Here is a 24,500-nt window from a genome sequence, read left to right as displayed (position 1 = left end):
TTTGTGATTTTATCGTTTCTTAATTTTATATCACATCATATTATATTAATATATAATAATATATAGTAATTAATGAATGACTATATAATTATACAATATTACTATTATATTGTATTTTATGTTATATTTCATAGCATTATTACAGTATAGTGTGTGTATAGTACATATATTGCACATATATTATATATAACATTATTTACTTATACTGCATATATATTATATATAACACTATATATTTGTACTACACATATTTTATATATAGTTCTGTTTTCTGTCAGATGAGTTAGAGCTGATATAAGTGGATGCTCTGATGGTAATATTTGTATCTTTGGTGAGAATAAACACATAAATGGAGTCAGATGCGGTTTGTAACTCTGCTGGCACACAAGCGTCCAGCCTCAGTCAGTGTTTGATGAAAGTGATGCAGCAGCTTCTATTAAAACAGGTTTGTGCTTCCTGTGAAAGAAAACATGGCAGAGCTCTCAGAATGATGTAACACTAAACTCTTTATCATGATCTGATAACACTTCTGTTGATCAATGAAGTAACTGTGACACAGGACAAGTTATTCACAAATGTCATTATTTAGCATGTGTGGACACATACTCTAGAAAGCTAAAAATATACAATACAGTCTTGGTGATGTCAAAACATGTATTGATTTTCATTGATTTGATCATTCTAAGGATTTGCTGAGTAATTGTTCTGTATCAGCCAGCAAGGATCAATATGTATAGTGACATCACTATGACTGATATCATGTTGTGATGAAAATGTTCAGAAATTTGATGATTCTGAACAATGATCTCAAGTTATAAGTCTTTTTTCTCAGACACTGATCCTGAACAAATCACAGAAAAACGCTGATCCTGAACACATCGTAGGAGAAACACTCTGATCCTGAACACATCATAGGAGAAACACTCTGATCCTGAACACATCGTAGGAGAAACACAGGTTGATCCTGAACACATTGTAGGAGAAACACGCTGATCCTGAACACATCGTAGGAGAAACACTCTGATCCTGAACACATCGTAGGAGAAACACTCTGATCCTGAACACATCGTAGGAGAAACACTCTGATCCTGAACACATCGTAGGAGAAACACAGGCTGATCCTGAACACATCGTAGGAGAAACAGGAGGTGTTTCTGCTGGTTGTTGCAGGTTGTGTTGATGTCTGTGTGTTCTGGTTTCACACTGTTATGATGGTGAGATTAAAGGGGTTTGATGTTCATCAGTAAGGAAAATGTTGAGTGAATCATGTCAGCCTCAGATGTTGACATGTTTGATGTGACAGTTTGTCGTTCATTTGATACTGATTCTATATCTCTGTTTTCTGATTGGCTGTTGAGATATTTCTACTGTCCGTCCTCTGAGCTGGACTCGTCTGCAGAGAGACAGATGACAGAGACCATCGTTCTGTAGGGGTTCTCTGACTCCTGAGACATCTCTTCTGTTTGATTTGTTTTCACGTCGTCACTGTGAAGGGTCTCTGATTTTACTGCTCTGATGTCATCACTTTGAGCACCTGTGGACACACCTTCAGTTTGTCCCTGCAGTGACTGTCGACGTCCTGGTTCCTCTTTAACAACAGATAAACGGTGTGTTTCTTCTTTAACAGTCGGCCTGTCTCCCTTCACTGCAGGCTGGAGTTCTGGTATTTCTGAAACAGGAAACAGATCACTGCGAGACCTGCAGGTGCTTCCTGGGTCAAGGATGATGGTTGATGATGATGATGATGATGTAGGAGGACGAAGAGACTGTTTCCTGGTGTAGATGCCCTGTCTACCGTGGAAACTTCCTGAGCGTGAAGACTCGTATTCATGGCTGAAAGCTCTGCTGTTGTAGGACATCTCGTCCATGGAGAACACAGGTCGACCGGAGCTCACCTGTCAGTCATGGAGAGACAAGAGGTTAGTGTTCATGTTTAGTTTATTCCAGTAATTTAGATGAATGGTAAACACAGCAGAGAAACACTTCCACTCCTCTGATGTATGAAGGATAAAGTCCCTGCGTGTTTCAAAGGCAGACAGCCTCAAACAACAGACCAGCTCTTTCTTCAACCCCCCAGGAATGCTGGTCCATAAAGTGAGAGTCCCAAACTCCTCACTGACCATCTAAACAACCTCCTGAAAACAGAAAGGATCAGATGAGGAACCTCCATCTCCTGCAGGGTCACCAAACCAGACCACTGATCCAAACCACCTTTGATCCTTCAAGCTACAAGAGCAGCAAGACGGGAAGACCAATTCACACCCCAGTGTGAACTGGTGGTACTGTTTGGATAAAAGACCCCCACCATTGGTCATCATAACTCACCTCTAAGAGCCAATCAGAGACGAGCTGCCACCAACTTTAATCCCACTGTGGACTTTGACTTTCAGGACTTGAGGGACCAACCCAAGAACTGATCACTGGATAAACCAGCATAAGACACAAGACCTGCTGCACAATATGCCATGCTCCATTCACACACACACACACACACACACACACACACACACAGACACACACACACACACCCTCTAACGGCATGGACCTCTGCCATTCACAGTCAGATCAAGGAGAACAGATGACTGTAAAACACATGGAATTACAAATGTAGTATTTTGTCTAAGGAAAATTAATATTGCATGTGAGTATGTGTGTATGTCACCATATGTGTTGTTATGTACTTCAGTTATACTTTTATTTCACTGCCTTTAAGACAAGAAATGTACCACTAACATAATCCCATCATCCATGATAACACCATCATGTTTAGTATCATTCTGCTTGTTTCACTGTCAGAACGCTAAAGCTACTAACGAAATTGCAAAATTAGGAGTCATGCAATTGTTAAATTGTAAATACTTTGATTAATGGAGTAACTATATTCAGGAACTGTACCTGCCTGTCCATGAACAGGAGGGGACCGACTCTGCTCCCCCAGAACTCTGCAACCCCTGGGATTGGTGAGGATGCACCTTCTGGGCGGACAGATCGAAACTTTAAAATAGTGTCTTATCTGAGACTCTGAGCCGTTTTTAAGCTGCTCCTTTGGGCTGCTTTTTGCTAGTTTCTGGTTCTTCAGAGAACCAGAAACCAGAAAGAGACACTTCCACTCCACTGATGTATAAATGTAAACACAGAGACACTTCCTGCTTTTTGCTAGTTTCTGGTTCTTCTTGCTTTTGACTTTGTCTTCTTACCTTCTGCCATGCCAATGGAAAGTTTGCATTTTGCTAGTCTGAAGATGTGACTCAGAGCAACAGGAGATGAAACCTCAGAATCTAGAGTCACAAGTTGAGGATCAAACCTAGGTAAGCATGAACCAGGAGCTCTCTTTCAATGGGAACTTTTCAATTCTAGACCGGCCGACTCACTCATCATTACCAGATCCAGACTCCAGCTCCTCAACCCAGCACATCAGACTCGATTCTCCACAAGAAGCCGCCCCAGAGAGCAAGCAAGTATTCATACAAAACTGTCATCAACGTGCTTAAACCCTGGTGCTTCATGATTTGTAATTTCAATTGGTGATTCAGAACTAAGCTGTTGTACCGTTGATTTGACTCACTGCTTCTCAGGTAACAGTCATCTCATCTGTTTATCAGGTCTCTCATACCAGCTACACAATAGATAACTGCATCATGCATTACAATCATTCACTAGCCACAGCTTTGTGTACCAGTTTCCCTCTTGTGTCTTGTTTGTAAAATGTTGTAGTGTTTAGTACTTGTAGGTGTCGTATTACTAATAAATGTGTTTGTGTTTTCTTGTGCATCTCAGTCACTTAAAAGACCTTATACCCTCGCAAAATCATAATTACGGTTAATAACAATCATAATTCTAATTGACCTCTCTTGTTTGGCCAACAAGAAAGATTATTTCCCATTATTATACCTACTCTAATATGAGTTATGTCACTGGACAGATAATTTTATGTTGGAGTTGTTGCACAATAATAACTCATAATTCCCCCATAAAATCATAAAGATGTTTGGGTGCACAAATTCCTACAGACACTTCCACTCCACTGATGTATAAATGTAAACACAGAGACACTTCCACTCCACTGATGTATAAATATAAACACAGAGACACTTCCACTCCACTGATGTATAAATATAAACACAGAGACACTTCCACTCCACTGATGTATAAATATAAACACAGAGACACTTCCACTCCACTGATGTACGAATATAAACACAGAGACACTTCCACTCCACTGATGTATTAATGTAAACACAGAGACACTTCCACTCCACTGATGTATAAATATAAACACAGAGACACTTCCACTCCACTGATGTATAAATATAAACACAGAGACACTTCCACTCCACTGATGTATTAATGTAAACACAGAGACACTTCCACTCCACTGATGTATAAATATAAACACAGAGACACTTCCACTCCACTGATGTATAAATATAAACACAGAGACACTTCCACTCCACTGATGTATAAATATAAACACAGAGACACTTCCACTCCACTGATGTATTAATATAAACACAGAGACACTTCCACTCCACTGATGTATTAATGTAAACACAGAGACACTTCCACTCCACTGATGTATTAATGTAAACACAGAGACACTTCCACTCCACTGATGTATAAATATAAACACAGAGACACTTCCACTCCACTGATGTATAAATGTAAACACAGAGACACTTCCACTCCACTGATGAACGAATATAAACGTAGCACAGGATGTGCACACTGACAGTCACAACATCACTGAAGAAGAATCATTAAACTCACCATCTGAAACCACAGTAAACTCTACAGATGTAACACAGGAAACAGGAGAGAGAGTTAATATAATAAAAATAAATACTATAAACTGTAACAGTTGCTTAGTGAGTGAAACCACAGTAAACTGTGTAAACTGTTACATCTGAACTGTAAACTCTACAGAGGTAACACAGGAAACATGCAGGATAGAGAGAATCAGAACTCTTTAAATATTTATTTAACCTGAATACTCCACTGATGACCTCGGATCTACTCATCTTCCACGGATTCCGATCCAGACCTGCTCCTCTTGCCCCAGCCTACCTCAGCTCTAGGTTCCCAGCTACTAGTTTCCCCTGGCCTGCTTTAATAATTACCTTATCCTTCTGTGTCCTTGTGTCCTCATCTCTGAGTGTCTGCACTAAGGTTCACCTGCTCGGCCCCCATGTAACATTTTCAGTATTTTCATTATTGATCCCTCACACAGAATTCAAATCTGTCTCTCTTTTTGGATTCCAGTGTAGAAACTCAGTTTTTACTGAAATCCTTCATTCACCAAAAGTTTTCCTAAATGTTAGAGTCAGGAGAAACAGGTATAAATAATATTAACTTGTATTATGTAATTCACAAAGTCTCCTGTCAAGTGTCTTAACATTTCATTTCAGAAGTTTAAACATTTCAAACATCTCGTCAGGTGTTTTAACGTTTCATGTCAGGTGTAGTAAAGGTTGCAGTTTCAGTTCGTACCACACTGGGAGGTTTTCCAAGGGTCACAGTTCCTTGTTCGTCAGGTTCTCGTTGTCGTCGTCTCCTGATGATTCGAAGCAGAAGAAACAGAAGAGCTGAGAGAAACAGCAGCACGATCATGGCAGCAATTCCTCCCGCCAGTCTGCTGTCCACATCTCTGAACAGCTGCTCCTCAGTGAACGCACCACGAGGAACTACAGACAGGAAAGCGTTCATGTCAGTGAATGCACCACAAGGAACTACAGACAGGAAAGCGTTCATGTCAGTGAATGCACCACGAGGAACTACAGACAGGAAAGCGTTCATGTCAGTGAATGCACCACAAGGAACTACAGACAGGAAAGCGTTCATGTCAGTGAATGCACCACAAGGAACTACAGACAGGGAGAGTTCATGTCAGTGAATGCACCACGAGGAACTACAGACAGGAAAGCGTTCATGTCAGTGAATGCACCACAAGGAACTACAGACAGGGAGAGTTCATGTCAGTGAATGCACCACAAGGAACTACAGACAGGAAAGCGTTCATGTCAGTGAATGCACCACAAGGAACTACAGACAGGAAAGGGTTCATGTCAGTGAATGCACCACAAGGAACTACAGACAGGAAAGGGTTCATGTCAGTGAATGCACCACAAGGAACTACAGACAGGGAGAGTTCATGTCGTGTGGAATCGAGTCATGTCGAGGCATGTTGTGTTGTGTTGAGTCTTGTAGTGTTGTGTTGTGTTGTGTTGAGTCTTGTAGTGTTGTGTTGTGTTGTGTTGAGTCTTGTACTGTTGTGTTGTGTTGTGTTGTGTTGAGTCTTGTAGTGTTGTGTTGTGTTGTGTTGTGTTGTGTTGAGTCTTGTAGTGTTGTGTTGTGTTGTGTTGAGTCTTGTAGTGTTGTGTTGAGTTGTGTTGAGTCTTGTAGTGTTGTGTTGTGTTGTGTTGAGTCTTGTAGTGTTGTGTTGTGTTGTGTTGAGTCTTGTAGTGTTGTGTTCTGTTGCGTTGAGTCTTGTAGTGTTGTGTTGTGTTGTGTTGAGTCTTGTAGTGTTGTGTTGTGTTGTGTTGAGTCTTGTACTGTTGTGTTGTGTTGTGTTGTGTTGAGTCTTGTAGTGTTGTGTTGTGTTGTGTTGAGTCTTGTAGTGTTGTGTTGAGTTGTGTTGAGTCTTGTAGTGTTGTGTTGTGTTGTGTTGAGTCTTGTAGTGTTGTGTTGAGTCGTGTTGAGTCTTGTTGTGTTGTGTTGTGTTGTGTCGAGTCTTGTAGTGTTGTGTTGTGTTGAGTCTTGTAGTGTTGTGTTGTGTTGTGTTGAGTCTTGTAGTGTTGTGTTGAGTTGTGTTGAGTCTTGTAGTGTTGTGTTGTGTTGTGTTGAGTCTTGTGGTGTTGTGTTGTGTTGTGTTGAGTCTTGTAGTGTTGTGTTGTGTTGTGTTGAGTCTTGTAGTGTTGTGTTGAGTCGTGTTGAGTCTTGTAGTGTTGTGTTGTGTTGTGTTGAGTCGTGTTGTGTTGTGTTGAGCCGTGTTGAGTCTTGTAGTGTTGTGTTGTGTTGTGTTGAGTCGTGTTGTGTTGTGTTGTGTTGTGTTGAGTCTTGTAGTGTTGTGTTGAGTCGTGTTGTGTTGTGTAGTGTTGTGTTGAGTCTTGTAGTGTTGTGTTGAGTCTTGTAGTGTTGTGTTGAGTCGTGTTGAGTCTTGTAGTGTTGTGTTGAGTCGTGTTGAGTCTTGTTGTGTTGTGTTGAGTCGTGTTGAGTCTTGTTGTGTTGTGTTGTGTTGTGTTGAGTCTTGTAGTGTTGTGTTGAGTCGTGTTGAGTCTTGTTGTGTTGTGTTGTTATGTGTTGAGTCTTGTAGTGTTGTGTTGAGTCGTGTTGAGTCTTGTTGTGTTGTGTTGTGTTGTGTTGAGTCGTGTTGAGTCTTGTAGTGTTGTGTTGAGTCGTGTTGAGTCTTGTTGTGTTGTGTTGTGTACTGTTGAGTCTTGTAGTGTTGTGTTGAGTCGTGTTGCGTTGTGTAGTGTTGTGTTGAGTCTTGTTGTGTTGTGTTGAGTTGTGTTGAGTCTTGTAGTGTTGTGTTGTGTTGTGTTGAGTCTTGTAGTGTTGTGTTGTGTTGTGTTGAGTCTTGTAGTGTTGTGTTGTGTTGTGTTGAGTCTTGTACTGTTGTGTTGTGTTGTGTTGTGTTGAGTCTTGTAGTGTTGTGTTGTGTTGAGTCTTGTAGTGTTGTGTTGAGTTGTGTTGAGTCTTGTAGTGTTGTGTTGTGTTCTGTTGAGTCTTGTAGTGTTGTGTTGTGTTGAGTCTTGTAGTGTTGTGTTGAGTTGTGTTGAGTCTTGTAGTGTTGTGTTGAGTCGTGTTGTGTTGTGTAGTGTTGTGTTGAGTCTTGTTGTGTTGTGTTGAGTTGTGTTGAGTCTTGTAGTGTTGTGTTGAGTTGTGTTGAGTCTTGTAGTGTTGTGTTGTGTTGTGTTGAGTCTTGTAGTGTTGTGTTGAGTCGTGTTGAGTCTTGTAGTGTTGTGTTGTGTTGTGTTGAGTCTTGTAGTGTTGTGTTGAGTTGTGTTGAGTCTTGTAGTGTTGTGTTGAGTCGTGTTGTGTTGTGTAGTGTTGTGTTGAGTCTTGTTGTGTTGTGTTGAGTTGTGTTGAGTCTTGAAGTGTTGTGTTGAGTTGTGTTGAGTCTTGTAGTGTTGTGTTGTGTTGAGTCTTGTAGTGTTGTGTTGTGTTGAGTCTTGTAGTGTTGTGTTGAGTCGTGTTGAGTCTTGTAGTGTTGTGTTGTGTTGAGTCTTGTAGTGTTGTGTTGTGTTGTGTTGAGTCTTGTAGTGTTGTGTTGTGTTGTGTTGAGTCTTGTACTGTTGTGTTGTGTTGTGTTGAGTCTTGTAGTGTTGTGTTGTGTTGAGTCTTGTAGTGTTGTGTTGAGTTGTGTTGAGTCTTGTAGTGTTGTGTTGTGTTGAGTCTTGTAGTGTTGTGTTGAGTTGTGTTGAGTCTTGTAGTGTTGTGTTGTGTTGTGTTGTGTTGAGTCTTGTAGTGTTGTGTTGTGTTGTGTTGAGTCTTGTAGTGTTGTGTTGTGTTGTGTTGAGTCTTGTAGTGTTGTGTTGAGTCGTGTTGAGTCTTGTAGTGTTGTGTTGTGTTGTGTTGAGTCTTGTAGTGTTGTGTTGTGTTGTGTTGAGTCTTGTAGTGTTGTGTTGAGTCGTGTTGTGTTGTGTAGTGTTGTGTTGAGTCTTGTTGTGTTGTGTTGAGTTGTGTTGAGTCTTGTAGTGTTGTGTTGTGTTGAGTCTTGTAGTGTTGTGTTGTGTTGTGTTGAGTCTTGTAGTGTTGTGTTGTGTTGTGTTGAGTCTTGTAGTGTTGTGTTGTGTTGTGTTGAGTCTTGTAGTGTTGTGTTGAGTCGTGTTGTGTTGTGTTGTGTTGTGTTGTGTTGAGTCTTGTAGTGTTGTGTTGAGTCGTGTTGAGTCTTGTAGTGTTGTGTTGTGTTGTGTTGAGTCTTGTAGTGTTGTGTTGAGTTGTGTTGAGTCTTGTAGTGTTGTGTTGAGTCGTGTTGAGTCTTGTAGTGTTGTGTTGTGTTGTGTTGAGTCTTGTAGTGTTGTGTTGAGTCGTGTTGTGTTGTGTTGTGTTGAGTCTTGTAGTGTTGTGTTGTGTTGTGTTGAGTCTTGTAGTGTTGTGTTGAGTCGTGTTGTGTTGTGTTGTGTTGAGTCTTGTAGTGTTGTGTTGTGTTGTGTTGAGTCTTGTAGTGTTGTGTTGAGTTGTGTTGAGTCTTGTAGTGTTGTGTTGAGTCGTGTTGAGTCTTGTAGTGTTGTGTTGAGTCGTGTTGTGTTGTGTAGTGTTGTGTTGAGTCTTGTTGTGTTGTGTTGAGTTGTGTTGAGTCTTGTAGTGTTGTGTTGAGTTGTGTTGAGTCTTGTAGTGTTGTGTTGAGTCGTGTTGAGTCTTGTAGTGTTGTGTTGTGTTGTGTTGAGTCTTGTAGTGTTGTGTTGTGTTGTGTTGAGTCTTGTAGTGTTGTGTTGAGTTGTGTTGAGTCTTGTAGTGTTGTGTTGTGTTGTGTTGAGTCTTGTAGTGTTGTGTTGAGTTGTGTTGAGTCTTGTAGTGTTGTGTTGTGTTGAGTCGTGTTGAGTCTTGTAGTGTTGTGTTGAGTCTTGTAGTGTTGTGTTGAGTCTTGTAGTGTTGTGTTGAGTCGTGTTGAGTCTTGTTGTGTTGTGTTGTGTTGTGTTGAGTCTTGTAGTGTTGTGTTGAGTCGTGTTGTGTTGTGTAGTGTTGTGTTGAGTCTTGTGTTGTGTTGAGTTGTGTTGAGTCTTGTAGTGTTGTGTTGTGTTGTGTTGAGTCTTGTAGTGTTGTGTTGTGTTGTGTTGAGTCTTGTAGTGTTGTGTTGTGTTGTGTTGAGTCTTGTACTGTTGTGTTGTGTTGTGTTGTGTTGAGTCTTGTAGTGTTGTGTTGTGTTGAGTCTTGTAGTGTTGTGTTGAGTTGTGTTGAGTCTTGTAGTGTTGTGTTGAGTCGTGTTGAGTCTTGTAGTGTTGTGTTGTGTCGTGTTGAGTCTTGTAGTGTTGTGTTGTGTTGTGTTGAGTCTTGTAGTGTTGTGTTGAGTCGTGTTGAGTCTTGTAGTGTTGTGTTGTGTTGTGTTGAGTCTTGTAGTGTTGTGTTGAGTCGTGTTGAGTCTTGTAGTGTTGTGTTGTGTTGTGTTGAGTCTTGTAGTGTTGTGTTGAGTCGTGTTGAGTCTTGTAGTGTTGTGTTGTGTTGTGTTGAGTCTTGTAGTGTTGTGTTGAGTCGTGTTGAGTCTTGTAGTGTTGTGTTGTGTTGTGTTGAGTCTTGTAGTGTTGTGTTGAGTCGTGTTGAGTCTTGTAGTGTTGTGTTGTGTCGTGTTGAGTCTTGTAGTGTTGTGTTGAGTTGTGTTGAGTCTTGTAGTGTTGTGTTGTGTCGTGTTGAGTCTTGTAGTGTTGTGTTGAGTCGTGTTGAGTCTTGTAGTGTTGTGTTGAGTCGTGTTGAGTCTTGTAGTGTTGTGTTGTGTTGTGTTGAGTCTTGTAGTGTTGTGTTGAGTCGTGTTGAGTCTTGTAGTGTTGTGTTGAGTCGTGTTGAGTCTTGTTGTGTTGTGTTGAGTCGTGTTGAGTCTTGTAGTGTTGTGTTGTGTTGTGTTGAGTCTTGTAGTGTTGTGTTGAGTCGTGTTGAGTCTGGCATGGCCAGGCGTGTTGTATAGAGTTGTGTCATTCACCTGGTTGTCCCCTCTGAAGAACTTCAATGTCCACTGAAGTAGAAACTTCTTCTCCTGATTCTTCATCTCTGGCAACAACCTGCAGAGCCATAGCACATCATCCAGGATCAACATTATCATGATCATCAGGAATTTAATCCTGACCGCATACTGAAGAAACTTTCTCCACAGATGTCCCAACCTAAATCTCCAGGATTTTAATCATAACATTCTCAACAAGTGTAGTGTAATTCCTACATTGTTATTGTTATTATTGTTGTTATTCTGCTTCTCTTTCTTTCTCTCTCAACCCAACCAGTCGAGGCAGATGGCATCCACGTAGAGTCCGGTTCTGCTGGAGGTTTCTTCCTGTTAAAGGGGAGTTCTTCCTGCTGATGGAGGGATGTTGGGTCTCTGTAGATTAAAGAGTTCGGACTAGACCTGCTCTGTGTGAAAAGAGCCCTGAGACGACTTCTGTTGGGATTTGGCTTGACTTGAAACTTCCTTTCTGAGACATTTTCTGACTGACTCTAAACACTCGGTTGAGCAGACTCATCATCAGATGTGGATTCACACTGTGAAGCTTTTAGTTTTAATCCCAGTCAGCTGCTCCTGCTGAGACTCTACTCTGCACATCAGATCAGAGACCATAAACACAGCTGAAAACCATCAACAGACTGCTTTGCTGTTCCTGAACATCACACTGACCAGACTTTAAACATGAGTTGTTAACCATTAATAATCCATTTTTTATGTTGTCAGATTCTGGAAACTTCCTTTAAAAACATTTATAAAAGCTGCCTCCAACCAAACTCTGTACAAGTTTTGGAGTATTTAAAAGTTAATGAAAACATCTCACATTTTACTTGACTGTTGAATTATATTTTCTAAATCTGCTGCCTCGTACTTACAAACATTACTTTTATTTTAGGACCTCTGTGTTACTGAAGTATTGCAGTATAGTAGTATAATACAGTACAGGTGACGGTAATCTCACCTCTAGGATGTGTCTGTCGAAGGCGTGAAGTCGGTCAGTCCGGGCGATCAGAACACCCCCCTGGGTGATGTGGTACCGTCCATCACTGACTGACGGAGGATGAAGGGAGTAGCGGATGTTTGGATTCAGGCCCTGTGATTGGACAGGTGTGATGACTCAGCAGGTGTTTGATTCATACAGCTGATACAGTAAACAGGTAGACCTGTTGCTGCTCTTACATCAGAGAAGTCCCAGTCAGACACCTGGACCAGCAGCACCTGGTTCCCATAGGTGGAGACGATGGAGGCGGGGCTAGAGCTCTGGATGATGAAACCTTTGTAAATGGTTCTGTTGAAGAATGGAGGGAACGCATTCTCAGAGAGAACTCTGACCAGAACCGACGCCACACTGTACTTCAACGGATCATCCAGCTGAGATGCCTGGAGGAGGTGAGACAGGTGAGGACAGGTAAAGACAGGTGAGATAGTCTTCAATCTGTTTTTTGTAAACAGTGATTGTTGTGAATCAGAATTCGCACCATGATGCTGAGTCTGAAATTTGGTGTCTGTTGTCGGTCATCCACAGCTCTGGTTAACCTGATCTCACCTGTCTGGTCATCAATCACAAACCTTCCCTGATCACCACCTGCTGGGTCAAATAGACACACATGCACACACCAGCCATCTAATATCTTTGTTTATTCAATATTTGTGTTTTTAGTGGCCTGTAATAAAAGAGTGTTGATGAATTTTATGGATATGGTTGAAATCAAGTTACAATGATGTAAATAATCACGCTGGTTAATTTTCAGTTTCAGGAGCTGCAGTTTTTATGCAAAAAAAAAAAAAAAAGTTTAACTTGTTAAAGTCACAAATGTTTCAGCATCTGATTTTTATCTCCAAATATGAAAATAAACTCCCTGAAGACACTTCATTGTTTCAGAAAGACAGATGAGAGAATGAACTGAGTCACAGAAGCTAGTGGAACAGAGTCAAAACAGGAAGTGATGTCATGATTTCAGGTCTGTGGGTAGTCTGTGTTGACTTGTTGAGTTTCTCCAGCATGAACAAAAAGTTCAGATGTAGTTTGTAGCAGTTGTTGTCATGGCGATAGTGTAGTTCAAGTCTGACCTGACAGGATAGTGTAGATCAGAGGAGTGTTGAGTCCTCTGTCTCCATCCTCTGCTCTGATTGGACCAGGAGAAAACTGCAGAACCACCTCCTAAGACACAAACAGATCAGACGATGAACACTTCGGATCGATTTGGAGACGTCCTGCAGTTTCCGTCAGCGCCACCAGCAGGACAAAGTTACCTGGTGCGTCTCTGTGATGTTGGCAGTGTAGGTGGGGTTTGTGCAGACAGGAACACCTGGAGAGACAGGTGTACAAGGCAGGAAGTGAGGGTACTGGTCGTCTCCGTCCTCGATGTTCACCATCAGGGTGGCGGTCGTGTTGAACTTCTCCACAGAGTTTGCTTCCTGTTTCACCATCAAAATAAAACATCAAGTTACTATAAAAACACTTTTTACTCTATAAAATATATTTACTGTCTTTACCAGATTTCATATAAAGGCTGTTTTACAGCCTGAACACCTAAAGCTGAACAGAGCAGGTAAAAAAGGTAGTGAGGCTGGAGATCTGTTCATTTCCACCATAAGAGGGCGCTATAACAAAGGCAGCCATGTAACTGTACACTGTATATTAAAACACTTTATACCTGGTAATATTATTTCACAATAATGATGTATTCTGTGTTTGATATAATGCTCTAGTCTGTAGGTAATAAATGTTCCCAGACATCATCTGTGTTTGATTCAGGAGCTTCATTCTACAATGAAAAATTAAACATATGCACATATTTGAAATGTTTATCAAATATATTTAAACTATAATATTTATGTGTATTGCAGAGATCAGTATGTAAAGCAGCAGAGACTTCACATCCTACTGGTCACCTGAGTCAGTGCACCGTCATCAGGTGTTTGGACCCTGATTCTACTTCATTCTGCCTTTAGTGTCAGTTTACTTTTAGTTTTTCTTTGTCCTTATTTTAGAACAGTTTTGGAGCAGATTTATGATCATAATCACATGTGCACAATAATTTAATGTTATGTACATTGAATGATTCAAAATGTACAATAATTATGGAGTGCTTTAGGTTTTACAGTGAAATGGTTTGAAGCTGATTTACAATCAGATTCATCATCAAAACTGACCCTGGATCTGTCAGATCCGCCGTCACTGTCATCGCTCACAGCCTCTTCTAAGCACCTGGTGACTCTGTTCGGTTTGAGTTCGGTTATCCTAAAGTTTTATTTGGTTCTGTGATGAATGATGCATTTTGTGTTGTCACAGAAACTGTTATTATTAACAAAACAAAACAAAAAAGAAACAAATAAAATAATAATTCAGCTTTTTTATATTTAGTTTGTGATGTGACTTTGAATTTCAGGAGGGTTTAGTTTAATTTTAACTGGTTACTGAGGTCATTGAGGGTCACCTGGAGGGAAAATATAGATTATTTGATTATTATGTAAATCTGTGTTTATCTAATTTAAATACAGGAAATAATATTTATTAACATGTTTGATTTACGATGAAAATAAATCTGCTTCTTTAAACAAATGAATGAATCTAGCAGCTGCTCTGTGAATCATGTGATAGTTGTTGGTTTTCATGTTGACTCTGATTACTGACCTCACTGTCATCATGACAGTTAATTAAAAAGGTTAACGAGGTTTACCTCGGCCCAGATCAGCAGCTGCAGGTGGGTTCTGGTCTCGTAGTCCAGAGGTTTGTCCAGAACCACGTTCCCGCTGTTGGGTAGATCGATCCTAAAGAATGACGCATCAGGCTGCAGGAGACAGTTTACAGGTGTGTTCAGTCATGTGACACGTACAGCATGTGGACAAAAGTATGTGGACAGCCCTGTCCTACATCTTACCAATGATTGATCGATGATATAAGTGATCATGTCTCCATCTGCATCGACGGCCTTCACAGTGAAAACCACAGAGTTCACTGCTGTCAGCTGCACACACAGTCAGCCTCTTATTATAGTTTTATATGTATATGTATATATATATATATATATATATATATACACTTTACACAGTATGTATATATACACAGTGCAGTCACCACGTCAGCATGAGATCAGTGCTTTTACTTCATCATCATCTCCCTCACAGGCTCAGATGTTTCTGTCCTGAACAGTTTTATTCTCACTGTTACAATAATAACAGTAATACAAAAATGTTTTAAAGTAACAGAGTTTAACAGAGAAAAGAGTGAAACAAACAATAACATAATCTGTTGTTGTTTCTTTTGGATGAAGCAACATCGTGCCTCCATGTTGTACCTCATTGATGGTGAATGGCTGAATCGTCTCCTCCAGGAAGTTCGGTTTGTTGTCGTTCTCATTCAGAATCTCCACCAGGATCCTGTACTGACTCTGATCACACAAACACAACCATCTGACACTGTGATGACATCACTCTACTAAGGTGTTTGGACAAGTGACATACCTGTATGACATCATCCTCATAACACGTCAGCTCTGCTATCAGCACTGATCCGTGAACCTGTGAGAGAGACAGCAAACACGTCTGTTCATTGTCCAGGTGACATGTTTAAATTCAGGTGAATCACAGATGACACGTTTAAACTCAGATGAAGTGTATTTATTCTCAGGTGTGTTCAGTCTCAGGTGTATTCAGTCTCAGGTATATTCAGCCTCAGGTGTATTCAGCCTCAGGTGTATTCAGTCTCAGGTATATTCAGTCTCAGGTGTATTCAGCCTCAGGTATATTCAGTCTCAGGTATATTCAGTCTCAGGTGTATTCAGCCTCAGGTATATTCAGCCTCAGGTGTATTCAGTCTCAGGTGTATTCAGTCTCAGGTGTATTCAGTCTCAGGTGTGTTTGGTCTCAGGTGTATTCAGTCTCAGGTGTGTTTGGTCTCAGGTATATTCAGTCTCAGGTATATTCAGCCTCAGGTGTGTTTGGTCTCAGGTATATTCAGTCTCAGGTATATTCAGCCTCAGGTGTGTTTGGTCTCAGGTATATTCAGTCTCAGGTATATTCAGCCTCAGGTGTGTTTGGTCTCAGGTGTATTCAGTCTCAGGTGTATTCAGTCTCAGGTGTATTCGGTCTCAGGTGTGTTTGGTCTCAGGTATAATCAGTCTCAGGTATATTCAGCCTCAGGTGTGTTTGGTCTTAGGTGTATTCAGTCTCAGGTGTATTCAGTCTCAGGTGTATTCAGTCTCAGGTGTGTTTGGTCTCAGGTATATTCAGTCTCAGGTGTATTCAGTCTCAGGTGTGTTTGGTCTCAGGTATATTCAGTCTCAGGTATATTCAGCCTCAGGTGTGTTTGGTCTCAGGTATATTCAGTCTCAGGTATATTCAGCCTCAGGTGTGTTTGGTCTCAGGTGTATTCAGTCTCAGGTGTATTCAGTCTCAGGTGTGTTTGGTCTCAGGTATAATCAGTCTCAGGTATATTCAGCCTCAGGTGTGTTTGGTCTCAGGTGTATTCAGTCTCAGGTGTATTCAGTCTCAGGTGTATTCAGTCTCAGGTGTGTTTGGTCTCAGGTATATTCAGTCTCAGGTGTATTCAGTCTCAGGTGTGTTTGGTCTCAGGTATATTCAGTCTCAGGTATATTCAGCCTCAGGTGTGTTTGGTCTCAGGTATATTCAGTCTCAGGTGTATTCAGTCTCAGGTGTATTCAGCCTCAGGTGTGTTTGGTCTCAGGTGTATTCAGTCTCAGGTGTATTCAGTCTCAGGTGTATTCAGTCTCAGGTATATTCAGCCTCAGGTGTATTCAGTCTCAGGTGTATTCGGTCTCAGGTGTATTCGGTCTCAGGTGTGTTTGGTCTCAGGTATATTCAGTCTCAGTTGTATTCAGTCTCAGGTGTATTCAGTCTCAGGTATATTCAGTCTCAGGTATATTCAGTCTCAGGTGTATTCAGTCTCAGGTGTATTCAGCCTCAGGTGTGTTTGGTCTCAGGTGTATTCAGTCTCAGGTGTGTTTGGTCTCAGGTGTATTCAGTCTCAGGTGTATTCAGTCTCAGGTGTATTCAGCTTCAGGTGTATTCAGTCTCAGGTGTATTCAGCCTCAGGTGTGTTTGGTCTCAGGTGTATTCAGTCTCAGGTGTGTCTGGTCTCAGGTGTATTCAGTCTCGGGTGTTTAGTTTCAGGTGTGTCTGGTCTCAGGTGTACCTCTCGATCCAGGACTCTGGAGCTGGAGGAGTTGAGGCGGATGGTTCGACCCTCTAAGAAGAACCAATCGGAGTTTTCTCCAGTCAGACACAGGCGGATGGCGGAGGCTCGGGGGTCTCCACTGACGCTCAGGTTGGCAATGAACTGTCCCGTTGGACTGTTCTCTCTGATGGACGCAAAGATGTCCGACCCCCCCAGACACAGACTGGCTGTGGACCAACCACAGGGAGACAATCCAGCTGACAATCTGCCGTAAGGTTAAAGTTATTACATCCTTAAAGTTCATTGTCATGGCTAAAATAATAACCACGGGTTTAGGGGACGATCATAGTTACGCTATTAAAAAAACTGGCCCGACTCAAACAGAAAACATACAGTGGCCTCCTGTAGCAAAGTCAGGAGAGACCTGGAAACACGCTGAGGTGGAAAATACCTGCAAGTTATCTTTAAGTTATGATAGAACTGCGACATTGAAGCCACCTTTCATTTGGAACAAACTCTTTATGGTTTTTATCTTTTCATATTAAATGTGACATTATGCTTACACCACTTACACCAACATGATGAGAAATGCTCAAAAAGTCCAGAAAAGTTTCCTGACCGGAGTTCAGGTTTGTTTCCTTAGCTGCTGAACTAACCCTACCTGTAACTACTTTAACTGTAAGAGTTTTACCTGTTACAGTGTGGTGTATTTTCATTAAAAGTCATTGGTGTGCTTAAAGACAATATTAAGCTATGCAGATTGATTTTATAAGTTTATAAGCAATAAGGGCTAGTGTGATACAATTTGTATTGGCGTAGTTATAATCTCATGAACCATATTTAATCACACTGTACGTATAGAGGCACGGTAGAAGAATCATAATCATACACTGGAGAAATTTGAGTGTGTTTGTATTACATGTCACTTTGCTTGGGTCTGCTAAAGTCTTCACCTTTCAAACATACTCTCTGGAGGAGATCAAGAAATAAGGGTGTAAAATGACTAGAATAACTTATAAAAAAATAAAAGGCCAGAAGACAACTTGGCAATAATGGTGTAAAATGATTCCCAATACTTATATAAAAATTGGATATAATCAGGTAGAATTGAATATGCCAGTACATATCCTCAAACACCTCAAAACCTGTTTTGACCAACAACGAGTGACGGAGATAAAAGTAACATAATAATTGGTCAAAAATTAGGGAGGGTGGATGATAAGGTGTGACCTAAGCCGACCCAAGGGCATAAAAACAATGCCCCAAAGAAAAAACCTTTGGAGTGATTTGGTTCGTTGTAAAAGTGCTACTTGCTCCCCTTTTTTGCCGGCATTAAAGAACACTTTGCTGCTTGGACCTCTGACTCCCTTTTTATTTTCAAGAGAGAGTTTTTTGCTCTGGTACCTTTTTCTGCAACAATTTGATACAACAACAGCTTTACCTGTAACAACATGGTAGGATAACCTGAGCGCCACCTGCCACAGCAGCAACCTGCAGGATCTCAGCATTTTCCTCCGTCCTCCTCCACCTGCTCCACGGACACACTTCCACCTGAAAACAAAAAAACAGGCTTCATTTCATCTTTACCATCTAACTTGTGATTGTTCAGTCACATTAGAGACGTGCTATGTGAATAGTGTAGCGGTTTGAGCAAATTTAACTCAGTCAAGTCTGAGTTAGACACACTTTCAACCCCACAAAGGATACATGTTTTCAACCCCACCTGAAGAAGGCCCCACCTGAGGAAGGGCCCCACCTGAGGAGGACCTCCATTTGAAGAAGTGCCCCACCTGAGGAAGGGCCCCACCTGAGGATGTGCCCCACCTGAGGAAGAGCCCCACCTGAGGAAGTGCTCCATGATGTGCCCCACCTGAAGAAGTGCCCCACCTGAGGATGTGCCCCACCTGAGGAAGTGCCCCACCTGAGGAAGAGCCCCACCTGAGGAAGTGCTCCATGATGTGCCCCATCTGAAGAAGTGCCCCACCTGAGGATGTGCCCCACCTGAAGAAGTGCCCCACCTGAGGATGTGCCCCACCTGAGGAAGAGCCCCACCTGAGGAAGTGCTCCATGATATGCCCCACCTGAAGAAGTGCCCCACCTGAGGATGTGCCCCACCTGAGGAAGTGCCCCACCTGAGGAAGAGCCCCACCTGAAGAAGTGCTCCATGATGTGCCCCACCTGAAGAAGTGCCCCACCTGAGGATGTGCCCCACCTGAGGAAGTGCCCCACCTGAGGAAGTGCCCCACCTGAGGAAGAGCCTCACCTGAGGAAGTGCTCCATGATGTGCCCCACCTGAAGAAGTGCCCCACCTGAGGATGTGCCCCACCTGAAGAAGTACCCCACCTGAGGATGTGCCCCACCTGAGGAAGTGCCCCACCTGAGGAAGAGCCCCACCTGAAGAAGTGCCCCACCCAAGGAAGAGCCCCACCTGAGGTAGTGCCCCACCTGAGGAAGAGCCCCACCTGAGGGAGTGCCCCACGTGAGGAAGAGCCCCACCTGAAGAAGTGCCCCACCCAAGGAAGAGCCCCACCTGAGGTAGTGCCCCACCTGAGGAAGAGCCCCACCTGAAGAAGTGCCCCACCCAAGGAAGAGCCCCACCTGAGGGAGTGCCCCACCCAAGGAAGAGCCCCACCTGAGGTAGTGCCCCACCTGAGGAAGAGCCCCACCTGAGGGAGTGCCCCACCTGAGGAAGAGCCCCACCTGAGGTAGTGCCCCACCCAAGGAAGAGCCCCACCTGAGGTAGTGCCCCACCTGAGGAAGAGCCCCACCTGAAGAAGTGCCCCACCCAAGGAAGAGCCCCACCTGAGGGAGTGCCCCACCCAAGGAAGAGCCCCACCTGAGGTAGTGCCCCACCCGAGGAAGAGCCCCACCTGAGGGAGTGCCCCACGTGAGGAAGAGCCCCACCTGAGGTAGTGCCCCACCCAAGGAAGAGCCCCACCTGAGGTAGTGCCCCACCTGAGGAAGAGCCCCACCTGAGGGAGTGCCCCACGTGAGGATCTAAGGCTGCAGGCTGGCCAGTGGAGAGAAGCTAGTATTGGGCTGATGTGATGTTGTCTGTTAAAACCAGTAAGAAGCTGAGCCGCTGCATTCTGAACCAGTTGGAGGTGAAAGAGGGACTTTTGTTTTATGCCAGAAAGGAGAGTTACAGTAGTCTAGTCTGGAGAATATGAGAACATGGATGATTTTTTCCAGGTCAGAGTGGGAGAGCATTGGCTTAATTCTGGAGATGGCTCTTCTTTGCAGGAAGCAGGACTGGACAACTTTATTGACATTTAGTTCAAAACTTAAATCAGAATCAAATAGTGCTCTTAGATTTCTGGCAGTGGGCTTCATGTTATTGGATAGGGGACCAGAACTGATGGGGTTTTTTGGATTTGGGGCCTGAACAGTATGATTTCTGTTTTTGAGTTGTTGAGTTGAAGGACGTTTTGTTCCATCCAACAGTTGACATCACTCAGACAATCTACAGCAGCAGCTAGGCTTCTTGGGTTACCAGGTCTCAGGGGAAGGTGTATCTGTGTGTCGTCTGCATAGCAATGAAAAGAAACGTGTTGTTGGATGATTTGGCCAAGTGGAAGCATGTAGATGGAAAATAAAATTGGACCTAAACTTGAAGGTGTATCTGTGTGTCATCTGCATAGCAATGAAAAGAAACATGTTGTTGGATGATTTGGCCAAGTGGAAGCATGTAGATGGAAAATAAAATTGGACCTAAACTTGAACCTTGTGGCACACCACTGGTAATGTTGGCTGTGGAAGAAGTGTAGTTATCGATGGTGACTGAGAAGGTTCTTTCTAAAAGTTAAGAATAAAACCGATCAAGTGCAATGTCCTTGATGCCCCCCCAGGTCTTAAGACAGTCAACTAGCAGGTCAGTGACCTTGACCTGCTGCATAGGTGTTTGTCCTCTCTGTCCTCCAGATGATTCTCTCGCACTAAAATGTGAAATCAGATCACATTGCATGATGCATGCATAATAACTAAATACATTTACTCAGGTACTGTAGTGAAGTACAGTTTTGAGGTACTTGTACTTTACTTGAGTATTTCCATGTGATGTTACTTTCTACATGTCAGAGGGAAATATTGTACTTTCTACTCCACTACATTTATTTGACAGCTTTAGTTACTTTTCAGATGAAGATTTGACACAATGGATAATATAACAAGCTTTTAAAATACAACACATTGTTAAAGATGAAACCAGTGGTTTCCAACCTTTTTGTCTTTTGACGTCTTACAAAAAGCAGTGTGTAGTCGGGGTCACATTTCACATGTCTATGAGTTGTTAACAGCTCCACCAAATAGTGATTTTTCCCTCTAAACTTCTCACATGCTTCCATTTCAATAAATGTTCAAATGATCCAATATTTCAGCAAAAATCAAAGATTAGAGAAAAAGTCCAAAAACTGCAATACTTTAACTACATCAAGCTCATAATACTTATGTACTTTTACTGCAATACTTTAACTACATCAAGCTCATAATACTTATGTACTTTTACTGCAATACTTTAACTACATCAAGCTCATAATACTTATGTACTTTTACTGCAATACTTTAACTACATCAAGCTCATAATACTTATGTACTTTTACTGTAGGAGGATTTTTCATGCAGGACTTCTTCTTGTAATGGAGTATTTTTACATTGTTGTATTTGTACTTTTACTGCATAATAGATCTGAGTGCTTCTTCCAGCAGTGTGTGTGAGTGACGTCATGATGAGTGTTGGGTCATGAGTCATGCAGCAGGAATGTGCAGCTCTGTGAGGATTAATCTGTTAATTAGTGAGAAGCACAAACACACAGCAATAAACAGCTCATGACTGAATACTGTTCAGAGTCTCAGAGCATTAACAAACATGAAATCATCACAGGTACTGTTACAGTATTTATCTGAGATCAGATTCATTTTTAGAGTTGTTAGCATCATTAGCAGTTAGCGGTGTGACTGTGGGGAGCTTATGTCTGTCTGTCTATCTTCACAGCAGTCTGGCTGTGAACTCTTCATCTCCAGAGAATAAATGTGAAAGATCCCCTCCAGACATGTTTTAAGACATATATAATTATCCTGCTTTGAATAATAATTTGTTTTTTCCATAAAAAAAAAAAAAAATCATTCTGAGTTCAAACTGCTGCTGCACATCATGACAGGAAACCTCTGAAACTGAATCAGATTCCAGTCACATCAACGTGCACAGAGCTCCATGTTGTTTCAGGTCATGTATGTGAACATAGAACATAGAACACATCACTGAGTCACTGCTTGCTGACACTTTGTAGATACAACTTTACATTGACGAACAATCAACAGACAGGTTTTATCCACACGTAGCTCAAATTTATCAACAGATTTAAAGTAAAATGTAGTGGAAGTTTGTTTCCATCCACTACTGTTGTGTGAATATTAGCAGATAAACAGTAGGTGGCGCTAGTTCTCCAGTTGGTGCCATTAAACTGTTGCAGAAGAAGAGGACACAACGAGATGACATAACTGAAAGAGCGACAGTCAAAGCTCAAACGATGGAAAACCATGTGGAAAACGTGATGGAAATATGACATTTCTGTTAGTTTCATGTATTGATGTGAGGAAGGTTACAGTCTCCTCATCACTCCACACAGATCTGATGTTCTCAGCTTTACAGTGAAGGCTTCAGTGTACAGATTAGTATAACTATGTTAGCTGCCATGTTCTTAAAGATCAGTAACATACATGTTGTGTTCTGTCGCATCATAAACTAACACTGAGGTCAGTTAATGAAGCGGCTTCAGAAATTAGATTATTAAAATTTTAGATTTAATGTTTCAGTGTTCTGTATCACTGTGTCTGTCTGAGTATAAATAAAATTTTCATGACTGTCTGTAAGTGTAAATAAAGTTTTGTGTCTGAGCCTCGGGATTTAAAATAAGTTGCAGATTAATTATTTGTTGATGGATTTATGGATTCATGGTTTCCTGTCACGTCTGGTTTTAACTCTTAACTAAACATTCTGTTGAAACTTGTCTCATTTAAATCCACCGATTCATTTAATCTGTTTTACTCAGCAGGACGATTATCCTGCAGCTGACCAACAAGCTGACACACGCATCAACACACACACACACACACACACACATGCACACACACACACACACACACACACACACATTAACACACACACACACACACACACACACACACACATAAACACACATACACACACATAAACACACACACACACACACACACACACACACACACACACACGACACGCATCAACACACACACACACACACACACGACACGCATCAACACACACACATAAACACACACGCATTCACACACACACACTCACACACACTCACACACACACACACACACACGACACGCATCAACACACACACACACACACACACACACACACACACACACATATAAACACATGTATGTATGTGTGTAGTGACCTACAGCACACTGACCTCTCTCTCTCTTCTGTTGCTCTACAGACAGTGTCTCTCACCCCTCTGTCTGTCCAGGCCTCCTGCTCTCACTCATATGTTCATTTTGTCACGTCCTCTTCATGTCTTCTTCGTGTCTTCATGTCTTCTTCATGTTTTCATGTCTCAGCAGCAGTCGGAGTTTAACGCTCAGCGTCTCTCAGAGAGAACAGAGACCAGCCTGTCACTCTACGTGTGTGTGTATGTGTGTGTGAAAGCATTAACAGAGGGCTTACGCAGCATTAATGAGCAGGATAAGTAGGCCAACGTGCTGCAGGACTTTAAAGCTGCCGGACTTTAAAGCTGCAAAGCTGCAGCCTGTTTAGAGTCACTCTTTCATTTACTTAAGTTACAGTTCTAACAATAACACTAACAGTTACACTAACAGTTACAGTATCAGCAACAGTAGCACCAACAGTAGCACCAACAGTAACAATATCAGCAACAGTAACAGTATCAGCAACAGTAACACCAACAGTATCAGCAACAGTAACAATATCAGCAACAGTAACAGTATCAGCAACAGTAACACCAACAGTATCAGCAACAGTAACAATATCAGCAACAGTAACAGTATCAGCAACAGTAACACCAACAGTATCAGCAACAGTAACACCAACAGTATCAGCAACAGTATCAACAGTAACACCAACAGTATCAACAACAGTAACACCAACAGTATCAGCAACAGTAACACCAACAGTATCAGCGACAGTAACACTAACAGTATCAGCAACAGTAACAATATCAGCAACAGTAACAGTAACACTAACAGTATCAGCGACAGTAACACTAACAGTATCAGCAACAGTAACAATATCAGCAACAGTAACAGTAACACTAACAGTATCAGCAACAGTAACACCAACAGTATCAGCAACAGTAACACCAACAGTATCAGTAACAGTAACACCAACAGTAACAGTAACACCAACAGTATCAGCAACAGTAACACCAACAGTAACACCAACAGTATCAGCAACAGTAACACCAACAGTAACAGTAACAGTAACAGTATCACCAACAGTAACAGTAACACCAACAGTAACACCAACAGTAACAGTGACACCAACAGTATCAGCAACAGTAACACCAACAGTAACACCAACAGTAACAGTAACACCAACAGTAACAGTAACAGTAACACCAACAGTAACAGTATCACCAACAGTAACAGTAACAGTAACACCAACAATATCACCAACAGTAACAGTAACACCAACAGTATCAGCAACAGT

At 41.9% G+C, this 24,500-nt stretch overlaps 1 protein-coding gene across 2 annotated transcripts; it reads right to left on the bottom strand.

Annotated features, from left to right (window-relative positions):
- Nucleotides 1-488: 488 nt before the first annotated feature.
- cdhr5-rs (cadherin-related family member 5, related sequence) lies at nucleotides 489-23,691 on the bottom strand. 2 transcript variants are annotated; one of them, XM_067581934.1, is made up of 15 exons: nucleotides 23,245-23,691; nucleotides 18,226-18,335; nucleotides 16,803-17,011; nucleotides 15,113-15,169; nucleotides 14,947-15,039; nucleotides 14,530-14,616; nucleotides 14,329-14,439; nucleotides 12,899-13,063; nucleotides 12,716-12,806; nucleotides 12,124-12,230; nucleotides 11,825-12,025; nucleotides 11,607-11,738; nucleotides 10,631-10,709; nucleotides 5,488-5,681; nucleotides 489-1,895 (listed from the first exon to the last, which is right to left on the bottom strand). In XM_067581934.1, exons 2-15 carry the CDS (start codon nucleotides 18,290-18,292, stop codon nucleotides 1,365-1,367), a joined length of 2,124 nt encoding a protein of 707 aa, XP_067438035.1. In that variant the 5' UTR covers nucleotides 18,293-18,335; nucleotides 23,245-23,691; the 3' UTR covers nucleotides 489-1,364. The 2 variants fall into 2 exon arrangements, with proteins under 2 accessions (XP_067438035.1, XP_067438036.1); XM_067581935.1 differs by lacking the exon at nucleotides 23,245-23,691 and having other exon boundaries at nucleotides 18,226-18,448.
- Nucleotides 23,692-24,500: the final 809 nt, after the last annotated feature.

This window comes from Thunnus thynnus, chromosome 23 (genome assembly GCF_963924715.1).
Source record: "Thunnus thynnus chromosome 23, fThuThy2.1, whole genome shotgun sequence".
Lineage (NCBI taxonomy): Eukaryota > Metazoa > Chordata > Actinopteri > Scombriformes > Scombridae > Thunnus > Thunnus thynnus.
This window is presented reverse-complemented; position numbering and strand designations above follow the sequence as displayed.